This window comes from Dermacentor andersoni, chromosome 7 (assembly GCF_023375885.2).
Source record: "Dermacentor andersoni chromosome 7, qqDerAnde1_hic_scaffold, whole genome shotgun sequence".
Lineage (NCBI taxonomy): Eukaryota > Metazoa > Arthropoda > Arachnida > Ixodida > Ixodidae > Dermacentor > Dermacentor andersoni.
The window spans coordinates 71,636,507-71,658,514 of NC_092820.1; the positions used below are offsets into that span (position 1 = coordinate 71,636,507).

Here is a 22,008-nt window from a genome sequence, read left to right on the forward strand (position 1 = left end):
GAACGCTAAGGTTTGTAAGACCTCCCAGCCCCTGCAAGTCCGTGCAAGTCTGTGTTGTTGCGAGACGTAAAGGGCTTCTGTCAGGTCGCTGAGGGTGTTTTTTATTTACTCTAGCATTCATTGCTTCGCATAAAAATGTTCCTGCCAGTTAACTGTGAAATATATCGCAGAAATTGTCCCCATCCAAGACTAACATGGCAACAAGCACATGCATATGACTTGCAGTGTCAAAAGCTGTCTTACTGTGTAGGAAGACCAAGATTGTCATATTTCCAAAGATGCGTTCATGTTCCGCGCTAGACACGAAGCGCAGCGAAACCGTCTTCACGCATTCCTTGTGAGAACGTCGTCATGATGCCGCTGCGGTCGCTCAATCATCGTCATTCTAACTTCGTCATCCGCCTGATGTCATGCTTCATCGTCACGCCTGGCGTGTCAGGCCATCATCTTCATATTACCTTTGTCGTTTCACTGATGCCATTTCTTCGACAATCTCTCGTAATCATATTATCATGGATTATTCTGCTTTCATCATTGGTTCGTTTTCATAACCACCATGCATTCATTACCATACAGTTGAGCTTATGCCGTCACCGTCATACCGTCGTTATCATGCCATCGTCACAATACACTCGTCGTAATATTATTGTCCTTATGCCATCGTCTTCACGCTGTCGATTTAAAATTGTCATATTTTAGTATCCTCATCTTACTGTCGTCATACGCTCATCGTCATACCACTTCTTTCGTTCCATCGACAACATTCCTTATTCCTCACTACATCATCCTGACTGTCATCGTCGTATAGTCGGTGTCATACCATCATGCTCATGGGTGACCACGGTAAGCGGGTGCCTTAGCAAGTTGGGCTGATACTAGAGACCATGTATATCACGTATAGCCCAAGCAACGTAAATCTGAGAGAGAGCGCTACGGAGTTTAAGTAAACATCATTTCAGCACTGCCATTTATCGCTACTTTGCTTGACTGGCATTTGAATTCACTTTCGGTTCATCGTATCGATCCAGACAACAATGGAGTTGCAGAATAGAGCACCTAACGTTGATATTGATCGCAGGTTTTCTTGACTTGCGTGCATAAGACCATTAACATGACTCTTCTCTCTGAAGTTATTGACCCGGAAAAGATGTTATCCTAAGTCTCGCGTAATGTGACGCCTATTAATGGTGCGTCTGTGATAAAAGCAATGTACTCAAATGAGCAAAAGTATTGGAACCAAAGATTGCGCAATAAACCGATTTCCTTATCTGCATATACATGTACTTACAATGGAGGGTTGCAATCCAAATGTGGTTTTGCCAACTTTCGAGTACACTTATGAACCTTAGTTTGGCTGTAGGAATTATTAAGTATATTGACTTTAAAGAGAAACCTGTGTTCCGTCTACTTTTGTTCGTGGATGTAAACGAAGCCTACCATCTGCCATAGTAAACGATACAAATATTGTCAAACATGCGTGACATGAATGCTCTACTTAATAAGGACAAGCATCTCGATATTCACACGGTTCGCCTCAGTGTGCTTCATTTTCGTGGACGATTTGACCCTTTGTTCTCTTTTTCGCTTTTTATGCACCACAAAAAAACCTGAAAAAAAAAACTGATTTTTATTCTCTTTTTTTCGAGCACTAACATCGGTGTGGCCAACAGATTTTACCAAGTAGGGGCAATGGTAAACGATATCGTGTAGGCCATATAAGCACAGCTTTAGCAAATCTCCATGTGTTTGACATGCTCGTTTGACAACGTCTTATAAAACGTAGAACATATAGGTTGAAAATGAAATTTATATCTTTAGTTTTTCTTGCTCTATCAGCTGATAACAATCAAAGGCCTTAGTACACCTTCGACTTTTCATATAATAGCTTCAGTTGGCGCTTGATGACCTTGCCGTTGGTGTTCCTGGGCAAGCGGTCCATAAACACAACTCCACCGTAGAGATGCTTAAACTTTTCAGTTTTGCCTGCAAAAGTGAATAAAAACAGATGAACAGGACAAGATGTTTTCTCGTTGTATGGTGTGCCGTTTAACTCTTTGAATCTTAAGGCTGGTCGTAAGGTGAAAGCCTGCGCAAGCGTAGGGAGAGTACATACGCTGCCATTTCAGAGGTGCTTCCTTAGCACTAATAGTAGAAATGAAAATACGATTGATACAGCGGCAACTTGCAGTAAGTTGAGTTTACAATTCGTGCTATATGTTTTTCTCTTATACTTCACATTGGGATTCTCACTGAGGCCAATAGGAAAGTGGCAAAAGTGCCTCTGTAGCACAATGTCAAAAAGAATGATCTCAAAAAATGCGCAATACATGAGTGTTGTGCAAAAGCACAATTGTTTGTGAAAAATCTATGCATAACTCTGAAACTACTCGGCCAAATATTTTACGCGCAGACCAACCACGTTTACTGCCAGACAAAGGTACCAAAATCGCTGCAATGAAGATAATTGTGCACAACTTCGTGAATTTTGTCATAACGGAAACGCTGTTAGTTTCCGTTCTTTTCATTCTTGCCTCCCGCCCTTACTCTATTGCAGCATCAACATTTCAGGTTTTATTGTAGGCTGCTGTTGCCGTGGTGTCGGAGGGTTCAAGTAGGATATTGTGACAGATGCCTAGCGTTCGAGCAGTTAGACCGATGCAGTATCAACAAACAATATATGGAGGGGCACAGTACTGAAGTTGTCAGAAAATGTTCTTTCTATACTGATAGAAGACTCTATTGCAGTAGAGCTGTCAAAATTAGGAAGAGCTGGTGAGCATAGAAAAAATCGCAAAGGTGTAGCTCTGACAGCTCCAGAGTGCCTATAAGATTGAGAAAACGATAATGCATAGTGATTGGGTAGTCGTTATAAAAACACAGGGGGAGTATAAACCTTCTGTAGGCAATACCCTTTCTTGCTATGAACGAATTTTGTTCGTCTGTCCTCAATGCATTCCATGTATCAGGGAGGCTCGGGTTCCCCTCAAGTGACTGATGTCACTTTTATCCTGAGCCTGCCCTCATCCTTGAGATGAAAAATAAACTGATTTGATTTGATTTGATTTGATTTGAATATTTCGCCAAGGCTCGAGCACACTGAGGTAGTGCCTCAGTGGTCATGGCGGTGCAGGAGCGCAGGATTTCAGAGAAAACCTGGCGTAATGTCAGTGCAAGAGGGTTTGACTGTAGTGCGCGCTGTAGTGGTGTGGTGTGTAATGTTCGTGTTTAAAACATAAAACAGGTTGCTCACGTGAGAGCTTTTATCTATTCATCTTGGCTTGGACGCAGGAGCTAAAATTCAAGGAAGGAAAGGACAGCGCTTAATGTTCGGCTGCGTTCAAGAAGGCAGGCGCTGCAAAATTGCTCCCATTCCAGTTTAAGAAACGTTATTGTATCTTCTATATAGTTTGCTAGCGGCTGACAATATATGGAAGACACTAGCATAATTTGGGGAATGGGAGGGAACGCTATATAAGTGGTTACGATGTCTTTTCAGCAAGCGCTTGAGGGAATAACCATCTGCTCGGGCGCAAGCATGACTGAAAGACTGAGCCACTGACTAAGAAAAAAAAAAAACACAAGTAATTATGTTAGGCTCTTTGCACAACCATTGTTGGCGATCAATCTTTCCAGTGGGTGTACCTTCACTGTACGCTTACTGTAGACTGCACAAGTGAAATATAGAGAAAATTCGAGATAAACGGATAACTAGAGTAACTGTGCCGTTGACTTCTTTACACAAATCAATGACCCAGTTACTCTTGTAGCAAAGATGATGAGAAAAAAGAGTCATGACAAGAATATATCTGCACAGCCAAAATGAAGGCGCCTAACAATTATTATAGGTTACAATACCTTACAAGTATGTTCAATATCTTTAAATTTTTGGCGTTTACATATGCTGATTCCACAAAAAATACATGCGTCACAAAAAGTTCATTACTTTCAGGTTGCTGGAAAAAATTTACCATGGCCTATTTATAACAATTCCGAGGCAGGTATATTTGTGTGCCATCGAGCTTTCCTCTTTTATTTGAAGTTATGGGCAACAGAAGGTACACAAACACCGCTGTTCTAACTATTTGGTGAAGCTCCACAACTATGCTACCGCAGTGAGCCCTAGATTTTTATTCTCGCCCGCTAGGACAGCCCCGTGGCTATGCCTTTGAGCTGCTCAGAACGAAGCCGTGTGTTTTCTTAACGGCCGCCGAAGCCACATTCCGATGGAGGATGGGTGCAGTACGATTGCGTATCGTGCTTTGGGTGTACGGTGAAGAACACGAGGTAGTCACAATTGATCCTTAGCCACGCACTATGGCGTGCCTCACAATCCACTCTGCAATTTTTGAATGGGAAAACCCGTCATAGCAAAGTCGGTTGTCCTCAATGTAATATTCGTGCGGTGATAAACACAGTGAGGCAGATCAGCGCAGTAGAGAAATCGGTGAACCTAATGGGTGACGCGGCGAATAGTAACAGACTGGTGCTGTAATTGAAACATTTAACTCACGCGGGCCTGATGAAGAGCATGCGTGTCCAACTGCAACAGCATTCACCAGCCTCGTGGAATACTCACTGGACGTGATTTAAAACTACAGTTGTGCTGCATTCAATGGCTGCACTTTCTAAATGCTGCTCTGAACAAATTTCTACTTGTGAACGCGCTCCCTTGCTGTGCCGTGTGATCCTGACATCTCTTATCTCAACGATGAGCACGTGAGGGGCAGAGCTGCCAGAAAACTCGGGCATCTTATTTTGCCGGTAGCAGTCGCCACTAGCCATTTTCCCAACGTAGAAACTAGTTTGCTGCTTCGTAACTGGCGTGCGACGTGACGCCGGGATGAGTAAGCGAAGTGGAGTGGTAATCACGCAAGAACAAGTAAAGTTGAAGTTGCCGAACCGCCTCGCGTTATATACAAAAAAGGGGTACACTGCCTCAAAAATAGGTAAAATGTATGGGGATCCCACGCACTGTGGGAATGGAGTTAGCCTTCATTGGTGCTTGGCAAGAAAGCTGTTTTAGAGCCCATTTACAAGTATACAGCCCACAGCGAAATCGAATTTTGAAGTGGGAAACGCCTCGCTCAACACAAGCATTGCGCTCGATCATGCGCGGTGACGACGAAGACGAAATTGAAGAGGCCCTTACTTATCCCTACGAGGATAAATGCGAAAGCATGGCGACCACCGCGCAATGCCTACCTTTAAGTCGTCGTCATTTAACTTCACCATAATTAACAATGAAGGTCGTGGGTTCAACCCGTATGAAAGGTCGAGGTTTCAAATCTCAAGAAAGGTTGCGGTTGAAGTGCCTTAATTATTTACCCTTAATTAACACCAAAGGCCGAAGGCTCGACTCGCGCCAAAGGTCGTGAGTTCACGTGCCTCATTTCACTCTTTCTTAATGAACTGTGTCTGAATTAACTTTACCCTAATTAACACAAAGGTCGTCCAGGCGACTCCCACCAAATGTCGTGGTTTCGAGTGCCTTAATTTGCTCTATCTTAATTACCTACCTTAATAAACTCGCCCTAATTAATGCCGAAGGTCTTGAATTCGTCTCTCACCAGATATCTAAGGTTCGTAGCCTTTTTTGTGTGGTCGCGCAAGCACCGAATTTTCCACCATATGAGCCATATAAACTTTTCGCATTAATAACGAATGTGGAGCGACCACGACGGCATGACGACAAAATAATGACGATGATGGAATAAGGACGAAACATGACAATGGCGGAGCGATACTGGAATTCATGCGTCAAAAGACAACGCTGGAATGATGAGGATGGCATGACGACATTGGAATCATTAGAACAAAATGACGACAATGAACCACAACGGCAGATCGACGACTGTCTAACCACAATGCACTGGAAACGATGGAATGACGACCCTGGAATCTCTACGGCAAAATGACAACAATCGGCCGTGGTGGCTGTATGACGACAATGCGATGACGGCAATGACATAAACTCAAAGGAATGGCGATAATTTAAAGACGATGACGTAATGACCATGACAGCTTGAAGACGGCAGCGTGATCCCGAATGCATGACGACGACTGTATGAAGGCAATGTAGTCACAACATTGGCATAATCATGGCGGTGTCATGAAGACGGTTTGATAATGACGTTATGATGACGACAGCTCGACGATGGTGGCGTGAGGACGACCTGACAATGCAGTGAGGACGAGAGAGTGAAGATGGCGGAAGGATGATAATGGCGGGAACACGGAGGAATCATCACAGTTTGCACGAAATCGATAAAATGTCGACGGCAGAATGAAGACGATGGCGTGTTGGTGTTGGAGGTCTCGGCCGCGCTCCCGTCGATCACCTGGCGCCCGGGTCACTTCAATTTGCAATAAATCCGTTGATTATTTGGCACTCAACAATGTGTAAATGAAGAAACTGGAAAGTAGAGCTGTGTGGCACCGTCAATAACCAAAATGATATACATCTCTTCCCTTTTGGCTCCACCACGAAGATGGATAACAGTTTGTTTATTGACGACGTCATACAGCTCGGCTTTTCACTTTGTTCATGTCATGATGCTCACTGCTGCCGTCTTGGAGTTTTTGTGTGAATAGACGGGTCTGCGTTCTTTCCATTACCTCGTCGCCTGGTCTATTCATACATATTTACCCAGTACCCTAAAGCTTTTCCTACGCGCGCCCGTATTTCGTCAGCGCGCACGCATTTTCACTATTGGTTTATATTAATGTTTGCGTACGATGCGCTCTTAAGAATACACAAATTATTGGCACGTTGGGTGGGCTATGCAGTGTGAATAAAGCACCATGGCCGTGCATGTTTACGAGACTATTTCCGTGGGCTAGTGGTCTCAAAGAACGCAACGCCAACCTTCTGAGCAATTTAGCTCGCCGAGCCCAAATGAAATATACATATATATGTCTTTTTCTTCACCACTGTATATAACAATTCAGTAAGCTATTTTTAAATTTCGGTACATCATGAGGGTACGTGGGTCCTTCACCAACTAAATAAATATTCCTGCCCGTTTATATTGGAAACATATCATATAAAAGAAACCAAAGATAATTTAGCCATTCATGTTGGCTACGAGATTGCAAATAAAGTTATCCTTCCCTGTCAACTTTCAAGCTGTCGTGGGCCAGTTGTAAGAATAAAAGAGGAATGTGATCAAACCTTGGGGGATACATTCCAGCATAGTGATATACTTTTTTTTCTCATATATGGGCTGTACGTCATTGATAGACACTTGAGAATTGGTCGATCGATTGTGGTCTACTGGCAAATATTTTATATTTTTGTAGGTGCCCAGCTTCCGTCCTAAATATCGACCCTTGGACATGACCCCTTCAGTAATCAGAAACGTGTTCCTTTTATCCAAAGCTGGAGCAACATTACATACTGAAACAGTAATTAACAGTTATCCTCTCAGTAGAACAGCCGCCATTTGGGCACCATGAAAATTTAATTGCATGAAGTTTCCTAGATATTGTCACAACCGCACACTTGAGATATCAACTTAATTTTTCCATAACATGTATAGATAATCTTTTTATTTCTCCGCAATTATGGAGCCTCTAGACTTGTTAGCGTATGTTCTGCCCTGTTCTTCCTTATCCATGTACTTTCTTGATTCACACCTTGCACTATGAGGAAGAGAGTGCGCCGTTGTTCCCAAAGAATGCACGTGAGGTCATTAGAACATAAAAACTTAAGCACAAGTAAATCAAGAACACCACAGAAAGTGTACAGGTTCTGCTTCTGATAAATAGCTGCTTGTTAGCATTATGAGATGTCTGTATGGCTAGCTATTACGTTCTTCTTGGTGTCACGTAAAACGCCTCCTTTCAAAAGTTCATGGCTTTTATGTCAGGACGGAACCATCACAGCATAGGATGCAGCATGACGCGTGTAACTCCTGCCTCAAAGCAAAGAAACTCAAATATAATACTAACGACATAAAAATAACTTCACAAGCAAAATAATTGAGGGAGGACACCTATCCTTGAAAACACCTCCACATACGTCATTGAAGAAAAGGTGTAAATAGACCTAATGAAAAATAAGGACTGAGTATAAATACAGAGCGAATAGCAGAAGTGGAAACCTAAAGCAGAGAAAACGATTAGTGCTAGGGTTTGTTGTCTGTGCAGCGTTACAACAGTGACCCCATCCCAATACACGACTAAACCTTAAATTACGGTCAGCAGATTTTGTTGGAAGTTTTGATGTTGAACAAGGCCGCCTTCGAGGTTGTAAAAGCTTTCAATAAGGTGCAACCATGGTCTGGTTCGTGCATCATAGTTCAGATTTTCGAATACCAGCGCTTGGTCGAAGCGCAAAGAAACAGAAAGGCACACTCAGTGCAGTATGCGTATTTCTTTTTGTGCTTGGTGGCAGCGCTGGTCCTCCATAATCTGGCAAAGACCGTCCAGGTGCCGCTCTGCCACAATATTGCGTACAGAATGTTTTGCCGTATCGGGATACAGAAGCAATGGAAGCAGCATGCGAGGATGCGGGCTACACTCTCTCGGATGACGCTCTCTCCGACTGCCTCGACAAGCCTCCGAGAACATTCCTTTCCTGCCTTTAGGAGGTTCCCCTCCCGATGATGAAGATTTGCAGGATTCTCTTTTGAAACGGGGTGGTGACATATAGTTACCTAGCTTGCAGTTAATCAGGCCTCAAATACGTGCTTTCGATTCTAGCTTTTCTCTATAGGTCTTCTTCATTTTTTCTCTTCATCAAAACTTCTCTATCTACCTCGTAGCGCTGCATATGTCTATAAGGGATCTGGTCGTATGAATAATTTTCCTGCTCTTTTTCACCAATGCTCCAAATGTCTCCTGCCTGTCTCGATTGCACACGGGTTGATGATTGACTCTTCTCTGAATTAACGCCATCTCTCGACCGCAGCTTTCTCGCTTTTGTATAGGTTTCGTTGCTGTAACAATTCGAGTACATCACAATATAATAAACGTCCAATAGCGGCTTTTTGGCCTTTGTGTTTAACGAAAATTTCCCGAGATGTTCGGGCTGCTGCCAGGTACTTCGTGAACTGGTGGCGCTGTGTGTGTGATGTCAGTCAATCAGCACCACAGTGGGTCGTTCGAGAACAGTGCGGGGACTTTTATTTGAATTTGCTGCTGCTTTAGTGACGTCATCGGATATCCAAGATTGTCTGTTTGAAATTTTCAGGCCTGGTGAGGTGCAATTTAAAGACTCATAGGGAAAGGAAGCCCTCTTTTTGTTCTTTCTCCAGATGTCCATTCGTTCCTCAACGGTTATAGCTGCTCGCCCACACGCTACAATTCGAGCCAACATGACTTGAAGCATAATATGACGCGAGTGCTAGCGATGATAGCGACAGTATGTGCTATATTGAGACACAGTAACGCAAAGGTGATTTCTTGGAATGCTCATTATGTCAGCAGTGGAGATTTTGTCAATGCACCTGTTAAACTTCTTGGTGAAATATTGTTTGCTACTTAGGTTGATAAATTATTTGAGTACGAACCATACCACAGTTAGGCAACTGAACACAGTCCTGAGATATGTCTACAAGATTCCGAGAAAATAGCCCTAGGTGTGGCGCAGCCATCTGCAAACTTCCCGCGAAACACAATATGTATTCAGCATAACTTCCCTGATCACCTTTACTATGCTCATTGCGTTGTCCTCTGGAAGCAATATCGGCCGTTCGCCCCAAAGCAAGTACTTCGACGTGCTTCTTCCACCTTAAGTGAGGTATTTTATTGTACACCTACAAGACGACAAAGGGTATTTTGTCAAAAAGAGACTATGGCCTCCCGTTCTCTTGACACACTTTCCATGTCTGCCTCCCCGAAACAATTACAATTATATTCATCGCTGTATGAAGTACCAAGACCTGTGTGTAGCCGGAATAGCATGTTCAATATGTTTTAAGCTTTTTAGCTCCGTTTTTATTTATACTTGGTGGCACCAATATTTTCAAGCGCAGAATTTTAGGCAGAACTCTTCGAAAGTTACGTCAGTGTCTGGATTCCGGTTAGGTGGTAATGCCGCAAACACTGACCGTCATTGTGCACGATGTTTCGACATTGTATGGTGTCATCCATAAAAGAAATTTACTTCGTCACTTAAGGCGGCTCATTCGTTCATGCCTGGCTATGACACAGTGTCCGAGATCCGCTGGTTCGTGGAATACTTTACCTTGAACGCAAATTATGTTTGCTGAAGTGCTTCCAAAACACATAAAAAGTCGAAGTTGTCAAACTTGGTTGATGTTGCTTACATGCGACGTGTTCCTTTAGCATTGCTGCCACCTCGGGCGAGGCAGCTGTCGGGTCTCGTAGGACGACGAAGGCAGCTGGAGCGTCGCCATATCTAGTCTTCGCTACTCCAACTACGGCGGCGTCGGCCACACTGGTGTGGCTCTGCAGCAGGCATTCTAGCTCCATAGATGACACTTGCTGGTCTAGGCACTTGATCATATCCTTCATCCGGTCGACAAAGTAGACGCGACCGTCTTCATCGTAGTACATTATGTCCCCTGCAGGCATGTTGTTTTAAGGAAAGAAAGTTCTTGTATTTTTCTTGTGTGCTTTTTACTGGAGCAACTGCGTTTTGATCACAGTACAGGCCAAAGGAAATGATCGTTTAAAAGGACCCCAGTGGGTCTTATGCGCTTGAGAGCTTTAAACTAGATCTGTGACATTTCAAAATTTGTCTCCATGCAGTACAATCTGGAATCATAATTTTGTAAAACACATCAGTATGTTATGTTCACTGCGTCATGCTAGCCAGAAAAAACGAGCAGATGCTTGAATAACTCGCCTTTCTTGAAGCGAAGGTTTCTTTCTCTCTTTCTCCAAATTTGGAGGCTCTATCTTACTGAATAGACAGCTATTAGGTACACCGAGCAGGTGAGACAGCTTGTATTATTGGTATTTGCAACTGGGCATGCCACGCACGTACAGCCGCGGCCACGTCTGTGTAGAGCGCGCGAGCAGACGGCCTTGCTCTGCGGGGCGACACCGTGCGGCAGTTGCGAGATCTGACGCACTGTGCACAGGAGCATGCGCGGCCTAATAGACATGCAGGTCGGCGCACGCTGCTTTAAACCAGAAATTATGTTGGTAAGCGCACGTGTTTTGCCGGTTGTGCGCATTACCCGAGGGCGCCATCTTACTACGCGCGATGACAAGGGAATTGCGCACGTGAGTGATAGCGTGTGCGATTCTGTCAGGGCACTTGATATGAAAAACTATGTCTTCACCAATCCCAGATAATGTTATCGGCCAATGAAATGACAACATCGCATGCGTGCTGCCTATATTAGACATAGAAGTCAAACCTTTTCGCAGAATTTATTCGCAATGGCTCCACGACTCACAGCGGATGAGCGACGCGCAATTGCTATTATGGGACGCACAATGTCCCAAAGAGCGATAGAGTCGGGCGCGTGTTATCAGCTGAAACGCGTAATCTTTTGGCAGGGCGATACCGAGAGCGCCCTGAGGAAGCGTACACATTCGGTTAAACGACTGCCCGTTTCAACGTTGCCACTCGTGCAATGCAGTCCTGCATGTATATTAGGCCACGCATGCTCCTGGGCACAGTGCGTGAGATCCCGCGACTGCCGCACGGTGTCGCCCCGCAGAGCAAGGCCGTCTGCTCGTGCGCTCTACACAGACGTGGCCGCGGCTGTACCAGGATTTTTTTTCGGAGGGGGGGGATGGGCCAAGGGAATTTTTCTATGCAAACGAGGAGGGGGGTACCGTTACTAGTACAAATGTGAATAACGCCCACCATTCGCCATAAATACGCGTAAATCCACAAAAGAGAAACGAAATAAGCTGTATGCTGCAGGCACGCCTGTGAGATATACCTCTCCTTTTCTTGGCAAACAAAGAACCACGTCAAATGAACTCGCGCAGGAAAGAAGCGCAAAAGAACACTGACAAGAACCGGTAAAGAAGCGAAAGTGTAAAATAAAGATTACTTTAGTTGAATAGAAATAAGAAGAACAAGTTGGCAACAAAGGCACACGGACAGCGCGGGGTTAGGCTACTGCTCCAGCCAATCACAGAATCAAACAAAATCGTCGTCATGCGGTCTTTTCAAGATGGCGTCGCACTTGATACCTCCGGAGCGTCTGCTGCTCTTGAAGAGTCTTTTCATTGGTGGAAGCAATCAGTTGTGCAACAGACATAGACAAAATGTGTGGATTCTTTAAAAGTCTGCGGTGCAGTTCATTTCACTGCTGCACACGTTTTACTCATGAAACTTCACTGCCAACTGAAGTGAAACTTCACAACAAATAGTTGTAGCGAAGCAAGCATGTTATTTCACTACAATAAAGAATTAGGAATTCGCCATTCCACTATAATGAGCGAGGGAAAAGGTGTAAAATTACGCGTTAATAATTTTATTTTTGCAGTTACCGCCTTATTTGGGTAACAGAAAAAGTTTGAAGTACGAATGATTTGCAGCCTCGCGGGGGAACAGTGGCTGGCGGTTATGAGGGCGTGGGCGGGGCTTCATTGCAGACTTAAGTTGTATCCGATTGTAGTAGCGTTTTTTGAATTAGCTCTGGAAGAATTATAAAGAAATATGTATTTGCGGAACAATGACAGTTCTTTTGGATCCCTCGTTTTCTGCTCTAACAAGGGCCAAAACCGACTCGTATTGTATATACGTAATGATGCGTGGCCACCGGTCCCGTACAACCCCGTATGACGCAAGAAGCTTCGATTCTAGCCGTACTGCGCCCACCACGGAAGAAATACACCTACATTAGCACAGCAGAGAAGTGGCAACATTAGGCGGCTCTAATGATAACTGTAGAAGCGTCATTCAGAACACAAGGAATTGTCCTCCACTTCCGGCGGCGTTTTCTCCACTTTCTTTTTTAAATAAAGAGATGATCATTCATAAATATTTTCATAAAAGATGGTTAAATTTGTTAATTTTCGTTTTTGCTTCCTGTTTGGCTGTTGCCTTCGCTCTCTCCCTTAGTAGATTGCTTAATTTCTCAAATCCTTGCGACTCTAGTTTCCGGTTGGCAACTTTGCACGAAAAGAGCTGTACAATTAGGAAAAACCAGACGAGTTAACAGGTTACAGTCATATTGCCTATACGTTTTAAGGGTTATTACAGGGTTTGATGATGGACGCTGTCTCACATTATTTTTTTTATCGCATTATCTAACCCATATCACGGGTATATGGTTCCGAGGATCTGTCAGTGCCGCGGCGAGCCGTCACTCGAGAGGAAATAATGAAACAAAAAGAAAAGTTAAACGCAATTGGCATTTTCTCTTGCCGCAACTCGTTCTACATGCATAGAGACCAGCTGACCATGAACTGAATCCCTTTCCTGTTACCTGGATCAGTTTAAACGAAGAAGGCTGGACAAACGAAGGAACAACAATGTGCGTGACCGTTGAATAGACGGTGACAACTTAAAACTTCTCAAGTTAATCGCGCGGGCACGGAATTGATGAGGAATCCGGCCTTCACATCCCAAGAGACGCTGATAACTACCTCCATCCAAAAGGAGGGAGAAAGGCAGCAAAATGTTGACCACCGAATAGTTGCCAAGTCTCAACACTGATTTGGCGGCGCTTTAGGAACGTGGGTGAAGTGGTGGCGTGAGCGGGGAGGAGGGGAGGTATACTTCTTAATTTCGGGGTACGTGCCTTGGGTACGTGTCTGGGGCATGCAACACTCCGTACCCGCTTTATGTTAGCCAATAACCCACAAATAGTTTTTTATATGCCCAAACGATATGTGCTCGAATAGAGAAGTAAAACAAGAGGTAAGGTGGGAAGTAGGGGGTAACAAAACTTTAATATGTTGGCTATAGAAAAGTGCAGACAGATTAAGCAGCAGAAGCAGACCAATGTGAACAAAGTGAACTGAACGAAATCAGACAAGAGAATGCACTGAGAGAGGAGCTTTGAGCTATACAGAAATGATGGGGCCACATATTTTTCACGAAGTACACGCATTGTGCAAGGAGCGATTAGCTGCAGAGAGGCATAGAAGAAGTCGGCCGAAGAAGCGGGCGAATGTGATTGAATAGGTGAGCGAGGAGCATTGAGCTACAGGAAAGTGAAGAATTAGTCAGCTACACAATAGTGAAGCAGTGCACTACATAAAATTGAAGCACATTTGTCGAGAAACGAGCGTCTAGTTAAAGAGAAGTGAAGAAGTCAGCAGAATAAGTAGCCAAGTGCGCATGAAGAATCGAACGAGAAGCGCTGAGCAACAGAATAGTGAAGAAGTGTTTAGAAAGAAGTCAACACACTTTGATGAGAGCTTTCATTGAGGGACCGGCGTTCAGCTCTGGCAAGTGGAAAGGAAGTCAGCAATAGCATATTGAAATAATTTGCTACGTGAAAATGAATAAGTACATGCATTGGGCCCGTTGAGCTGAACTACATAGGTGTGGAGTCGGGAGGAAGAAACGAAGAAAACAACATAAGACCAAAGTATAGAGTGAGTGAAATAGAGGGGGCCCGCAAAGAAGCTGTACATTTGCGCAAGGTTGCAGTTCAGTTCAGTCAATTTGTCAAATATTGCCGTCAATAGCGTTACTTTTTCGTAAAATTTGGTTTGAAATTTGCATAAACATACTAAAAACGTTGCTGAATACTGGTTTCCGCATAAGCGTAGGATCCTGAGACAATTACTTTTGCACACGCCGGTCGAGTCTGGATCGTACAGCGGACAAATCATGACAATGTGCCTAGCTTACTTAACTGTGTCTGTTTACAGATAATCGGTAATAAAATATGGAATTACACAATGGGCAGAATATTGTGCTTCAATGCACAAGAAAAGCTTTTCCAGAAGGTTGGAAACGTCAGCATACCTTACGGCGTCACGTATGCTCATACATGGGATTTGTAAAGCACTTTGACGCTTGAGCGCGTTGTAAACCGCGGCGCTATGTACCGTAACGAAATGAGAAATGTAATTTTGAAACAAAGTGTCTGATGCCGTTCTCTTGCAGCGCTATGAAAAGCATCACTTTCCACTTTTACACAAGAGCGGCCTTCGATTTAGTGGTAATGTCTGCTAGGGTACAAGAGAAACTATGGCGTATTTTCTCAACATATGTTGGCTGCAATTCGTTATAAACTGTGCCTGCAGCAGCATCCGTAGCACGCAAATGCCCGGGCGGAAAATGTTTTGACATTCAGCACATGGTGGTTATATAAGACACTGTAACCGTTGCACGTTTACGCACGGAATACCTCATAGGCACAAGTACACGTTCGAAAGCCTGTAGTACGTGCGAAATTGCACCCAGCGTAGCAAGACTTTTTTGTGCTTGAGACAAACTATTAAAGTCCATAATTCTAGGGAGGAGAATATTGTATTTGAATTTCAGCAACCAGAACTTCCTCGAACGAAAACCGGTAGATCTGCTAACTTCGACGCACCTGATTTGCACCATCCGTCATCATCCATAAACTCCTTCATGAGCCCTGGATTTTTGTAGTACCCCTTCATGACGCTCGGAATGCGGAAGTACAGCTCGCCGTATTGCCTCGGTCCCACTTTCTCACCCGTCTCCATGTCGATGAACTGTGGAGACGCAAGCAAGAGGGAAAAATATCACAAGTAGTAAACTAAACATGTAAGTGCGGAATGCACCATTGCATTGTTAGCTGGGCACCTCATGGCAAAAGCGTCAGATGAAGCAAGCTATTCCTGCAGCTATTTCAGCTGGCCATTGTAAGGATCAAATATTGTGTACTTTTGTACGTGATCAGAAAAAGAAAAAAAAAATTGTACTGGCATCTCACACTTACCGCTTCGTTTTTTGGTAAAGTGCTGACAAAAATTATTGTTCCTAGCGGGTAAAATATAAACAGTTTTAATGAAATAGCGCCTTCAGGCTCGGTCCAGGCAATTGTGCAGGCCAACATAGTACGTCTAAAGGAAAAGTAGTGATGAAAATAATAATATTTAAAAGGCGTCGCATACATATTCAAAAAGTTAGACTGTGCTTCAAATGTGAATAAGAGGCCTGAAGTGCTGGGAGAAACAAGTTGAAATGGACGAGTGTTTGCTCTCTTTGTCGGCCTCCCGTTATGTAGCTGGATCACTTATTTCGTAAATTTTTAGCAATGCTTTATTCCGGCATATTTTTCAAGCAGCTGAGTAGCCGATTTTCCAGCAAACCGTTTATTAAATAGTTTATGTTGCCATACCTGACGCCTCTGTAGATAGTTGCAGCCCATATAGTATAAACTTGAGAAAAACTGGTCAATGTATTGAAACTTGTTAACTCCTTATAAATTTAAGGATTTTCAAAATCCTGGAGACACCATATATGGTGAAACTGGATTTTCAATGAAGATAGTTAAATACACCAGGCAGAGTATGAAATTGATGTAAACGCTGCAAAAGGACATAGTGAAACAATGGCTTTCCTATTAGTAAATTCTGTGGACTTCTTACGTGCCAAAACCACTGTTTGATTAAGAGACACGCCGTAGTGGGGAAACTCCGGATTAATTTTGACCACAAGGGGATCTTGAACGTGCCCCTAATGCACGAGACACGTGCCTTATCGCATTCCACCCCATCAAAATGCGGCCACCGTGGCCTGGATTCAATCGCGTGATTTCGTGGTTAGCAGGGCAACACCGTGACCGCTAAGGCCCCATGGCGGGTAATGGGTTTACTGCAGCAAATGATTCATTCTATGGTGTATGTAAAAGGAAGGGACAGTAACAACTTCATTCTTTCTCCTTGCCGCTAAATCGTCCTCTGTATATTGGACACATAAAAACACGTAACGCTAATAGCACCACCCAATCAAATTTATATACTGCATTATTTGGCAGACTCCTAAATCTTCGTAGCGAAAATATTTAGCTGAGATATTTCTGCTCCTAGGAGAAGACGGCAATGACACTGACGCGTCTTCACAATGACGGTACTTCTCCCTCATTTGCCATGTCAGAACCATGACACTCTTGATCATTATGTATGCAAAGCAACGAATGCGTGCGTAAGTGCTCTTTTCAATGAAAATCAGCGGACAGAACACTTTTTGCCTAATTACTGTACGCCATCGAACAAGTGCGTTGCGTTCAGTCAGTTGTTCGTTGCTCATACTTCTCCATTATTTCAAGTATTTATTATGTCTATGCAATCACAAGAAAGGAACTATAATTTTTCGGTAGCCACTATGACACAATGGTGCATCATAAAACAAGGTAGGCACCAGATGTTGTTGCGACTCGAGCAAGGAACCTTGATTTCACTAACGATACCTGACAATACCTACGACCTTCACACCAAGTTAGTAGGGTCTCCAAGTGATTCCATTCTTCACCAATATCTAGGTGTGCTATAAACTGCCACGTAATGCCCTATATACTAAGTTGTTGTGGGGCATTGCATACAAAGGATAGCATGGGTATGCGCCGTGCTCTTTGTGCCAGGCTTAAATTGCGGTGAAACACTGAGCTAGTTTCGTTTCCATTGCGCAACTTTCAACGCTTACTGCTGCGTTGTGCTGAAGCAGTTTGAGCAGCTTGGTCTTTCGCCCACCTTGCTCACTGACTTCTTGGTTTGAGAAGTTTGAGCTTCAAGGCGATACGACGCCCGCAAAGCTGAGCTAGAAATTTTTCCAGCTACAATACTTTTCTCTATTCCTCGTACTCTGTGGATGGCGTGACGCGTTGTGCTGTGTATTCGACTTCCACTTCCGTTTTTTTCCTACTTCTCTTGCCAGCGGGCGTGGTGTTGCTTTTACCAAACAATCGCTGCTTTGCAACTCCTTCTCTTTGCTGATTTTACACGCTTCCAATAAATAAGGGGTGCGTGAACACCGGCCTTAACACATCTGCGGATACTTTACCTCCGATGAATAGCTGAGGGAACCACATAGTGCTAGTCTTGCGATGCTAATGCCCAAGGCGCGTGTTCAAATCCCGGCCGCGCCGGCCGCATTTCGATGGGGGCGAAATGCTAAAACGCCCGTCTACCGCACATTTGGTGCACATTAAAGAACTCAAAATAGTTTAAGGTAATTCGGAGTCGCCCACTACGGCGTACCTCACAATGACATCGTGGGTTTGGCCCTTCAAATCCCAGAATTATTTTTCGACATATATCGACACTTCTAATTTCGGAAAATAGCTTTTTTTTGCACTTGAGTAGAAACGAAACGTGGGCATAAACGCCTCTACTGCAGCAATAAACTGAAATTATTAAGACAACTGCGGCGTGGTTCTTACCTTGAGCTCGACCATTGGTGCCGGAAAGCCGACGTTCCCCGAAGATATTTCGCCATTAGGAGGTGAGCACAGGACACCGCAGGATTCAGACATACCATAATGGTTCCGAAGGCAGCGGACGCCATCGAAGACTTCCAATATCTTGTTGGCAAATGCTTGGGTCAAAACGGTGCCACCCACGTTGATTTTCTTTACGGAGGGCAGCTTCGTCCCTGTCCGCACCATGTCCGCCAGGTAATAGTACAACCGCGTCGGAACTGTCGCTAGTGTAGTAACCTGGCAAAGAGTCAATGGGTAGCAACGTTGTTGCGTTCACAATTTCTATCAAAACCCGCCGTGGTTGCTCAGTGGCTATGGTGTTGGGCTGCTGAGCACGAGGTCGCGGGATCGAATCCCGGCCATGGCGGCTGCATTTCGATGGAGGCGAAATGCGAAAACACCCGTGTACTTAGATTTAGGTGCACGTTAAAGATCCCCAGGTGGTCGAAATTTCCGGAGTCCTCCACTACGGCGTGCCTCATAATCAGAAAGTGGTTTTGGCACGTTAAACCCCATAATTTTTAAATTTCTATCAAAGGTTTAAAATGTATGCCTCATAAGAAAGCAGCAGGAAGTAATAACAAATTTGCACTCAGTGAAAAATCTGACGCATCCAGTTGTATTCTAACCGATTTAGCATCGTTCAATAAGGTCGTTGCATAAATGAACGGCTGATTTAAGATAGCGACAAGGTTGAGCAAAAGCCACCCGATTTATTTTTTACGCTACATTTACATGGCCAGAAATAAATGCTAAATCAGTCGCCTAATAATTTAAGCAGGGGAAATTGACGATTTCCACGAATGACACAGAACTGCTTTTTCTACGCATGCCGTGACGATTAGTCTCTCTCTAAGATTCTCCGGTTGCTCAGTCAGGTTCCTATCTGTTCGATTCCTTTCCGAAGTCCACATATGGAAATAAGTGGATCGCCGTGGCATCAACTGTCTTATCAGCTACGCCGAAACGAAAGCCCTGTCCAGGGGTGGTGCGGCCGAAGTAGATAATTTCTTCGTCGAGAGCATCATGCAACGAAACGGTGGCACCCAGTTCCTCATCGCCGACAGGTGATATGATCGTACGTCTTAGCTTATTCAAGATAGCCTAGAGTAAAACCAGAAAAATTCCCCGAGGACAACCGCGTACCACCCCCCAAATGGATGGCCCCACGGAACGCCGAAACGAAACGAGCGCCGACATTTCATCCATGTAGGTCTGCGTCGAACACAATACCTGGGATGCAGTCCTTCTCTACGTAAACTTCGCTTAAATCAAGGTAGTGCAAGAAACAACACGGATCACGCCGTTAAAGCCGGTTTACCGAAGGAACCCGACGAGGACTCTTGACGGTGTGCTGGCACGTACGCGACGAAGACAACTACGATGTCACTCCCTATCTCCAGCGAGTCAAAGAAGCCCGACAGGTCGCCTGCCTGCTCATGGAAAACCAGCGAAAGACAAACATCCGACTCTGTAACCTTCGACAACGTTACGTATAGTCCAGCCCGGCGACCGTGTTTAGGTAGGGACTCTAATAAGCCGGCGTCGACTTTCGAACCATACAAAACGCTTCGACGTAATGGCGCACTGTATTATGAGGTCCTACCACATGGCATTGCGCAATCACAGCGGCTCCACGCACGACCTGAAGTCTTCCCCGTGGCGCATCTCAAAACGATCCACGATTGCTAACGATCTTTGGGGCTTTATTATTTCTTTGGGGTGTTACCCAGGTTTGCGAGTGGCTCTGGCGTTGCGCTTTTAAGTGCGAGGTTGTGGGATCAAATCCTGGCCGCGGCGGCCCTATTTCGACGTGGTCGAAATGCAAAAACGCCCATGTACCGTGCATCGGGTGCACGTTAAAGAACCTCCGCTGGTCAAAATCAAGTTGGAGTGCCGCACTATGGCATGACTAATAATAAGACAGTGGTTTTCACATGTAATACCGCTTTTTTTTTTTTTGCTGCTGAAATAATTTTGCAAATTTACTTTAATTAATCGCCGGGTCCAAAGATAGAGCACACATGTAAAATGTTATTAATTTTTCTTTGACCACCAGAAACATGGCTACGCTATTTGCCAGATGCCGAAACTAGCCCAAATATCCACCCAGCGTGTAACGTGATCACTCAGCACAACGAGCGTTTTCTCAGTTGTCGCCGATCCTCTCTGCTGTCGGTGCTGTCGCAGAATTCTATGTAACGTCAATGTATGCCCGACGCGATTAGTGTTCTACATCCTGGAAGACAAGCGAGCCCCAGCGATTACGCTGGAATCTTCGACGAGTCATGTACACCTAGCGGACGGGCTTGACCTGGAGATAAGATTTCGACGAACGACGCATGTGCTCTCGACTATGGTTCTACCTGAGTGTAACTTCTATTTGTGGACACAGGTTCACGCGATAAAGAATTTGTTGTGATTAACGTTGTGCCACTGCCTGCTTCTTCCCCCGTCATAACAGCGTGACAACAGGCAGTTTTAGCTGGGTGTGCGCAACGGCTCTGCCTAAGCAGGAAACCAGCGGAGGCGACAGTGCACATGAGCAATATGGAGTAGTACGCACGCTCTGTTGCCTGCGCCCGCAGCTTTTCAAAAGCTGCGTAGCGTCCGCTGCGGGATGTGCGGCGTTCGCGTGACGTTCTCGCGTGTCATTCGTTTGCGGGACGTTCTCTCGGGAATTTTTTCTATATTGCTCCGGCCAAAGATATGACTCCGGCGTGTGGTTCGACTACGTGGCGGCTGATATTACCTGCAAAATTTCAGAACCTGGCATATGGCGGCACTGAGCAGCACATTACCGGCTGCTGCGCGTGCAAGTCAGCAATCCGCTTCCCAACTTTTGCGTCCGGCGAACTATCGCCGTTTAGTGCGCGCGTGCTTCGCTACGTACGCATCACCTTGCGATCTGCGCACGTGGGTGATGGCGGACGCCCTGCTACAACTGTCTAGTTTCTAAAATCGGCGTATGGAGGTGTTGAGCAGCACGCGACCAGCTCCCGCTCTTGCCATAGTGAGCAATCCACTTTTCAATTTTTACGTCCGGCAAACTATTGCTGGTTCATGGGCACCCGCTTCGCTACAGGCACACGCTTTCGTGCGCTGCGTACGCGGGTGCTTGCGGACGTGGAACTAAATCTCTCTAATACGCCCAACCTCAGCACTGCCGGGAATTTTCTCTAAAGAACAATTCCAACATAAAAGCGTTTGCTAATTCTGGCCATATTGTCACTCATTTTGCCTATAGTCATAGGTCTAATCTGCTAGTGCAAAACATTCACAGTGAGCAACCTTTGTGGTCACGCCCGTGGAATGAGGGACACGTATGAAACTTGAGCATTCTTGTTGAAAGTTAGATGGTTCTAACACTAACTTCTGACATTGCAACCGTCCCTTGGAACGCGTATAGACATTGCCTTAATATATCCTTAAAAGTTTTTTGAACGTCAGTTTAAACACTTCAGCATGGTTAATCTCAAAACGACTGGTGCTTCTTTATTTCCTGGAATTCACAAGAAAATTTATTATCACCCCGTGGCCTGAAGCGACTAGTGCCGTGACACATCTTTGTAGCTTATGTCACTATAGCACATGCCTACGCTGTTAGACCAATTTTCTACGTATATCTGCTGCTACTTTTGACATGCCAGCCTTGTCTGCTCTGTCAAACGTGAGCACACCTCAATGGGACCTAGGTGGAGATTGTTCCATCCACGGAGCCGCT

General features: G+C 44.7%; 1 protein-coding gene across 1 annotated transcript in view; it reads right to left on the reverse strand.

Moving 5' to 3' along the window:
• Positions 1 to 1,787: 1,787 nt before the first annotated feature.
• Positions 1,788 to 22,008, reverse strand: part of LOC126534320 (probable 4-coumarate--CoA ligase 2) — an 83,090-nt gene continuing 62,869 nt past the window's right edge. The window contains exons 8-11 of the mRNA XM_050181598.2: positions 18,246 to 18,521; positions 15,432 to 15,576; positions 10,272 to 10,529; positions 1,788 to 1,983 (exon numbers count right to left, since the gene is read on the reverse strand). Coding sequence (XP_050037555.1) covers positions 1,856 to 1,983; positions 10,272 to 10,529; positions 15,432 to 15,576; positions 18,246 to 18,521 — 807 coding nt within the window. The 3' untranslated portion in view covers positions 1,788 to 1,855. The remainder of the gene's footprint in view (positions 1,984 to 10,271; positions 10,530 to 15,431; positions 15,577 to 18,245; positions 18,522 to 22,008) is intronic.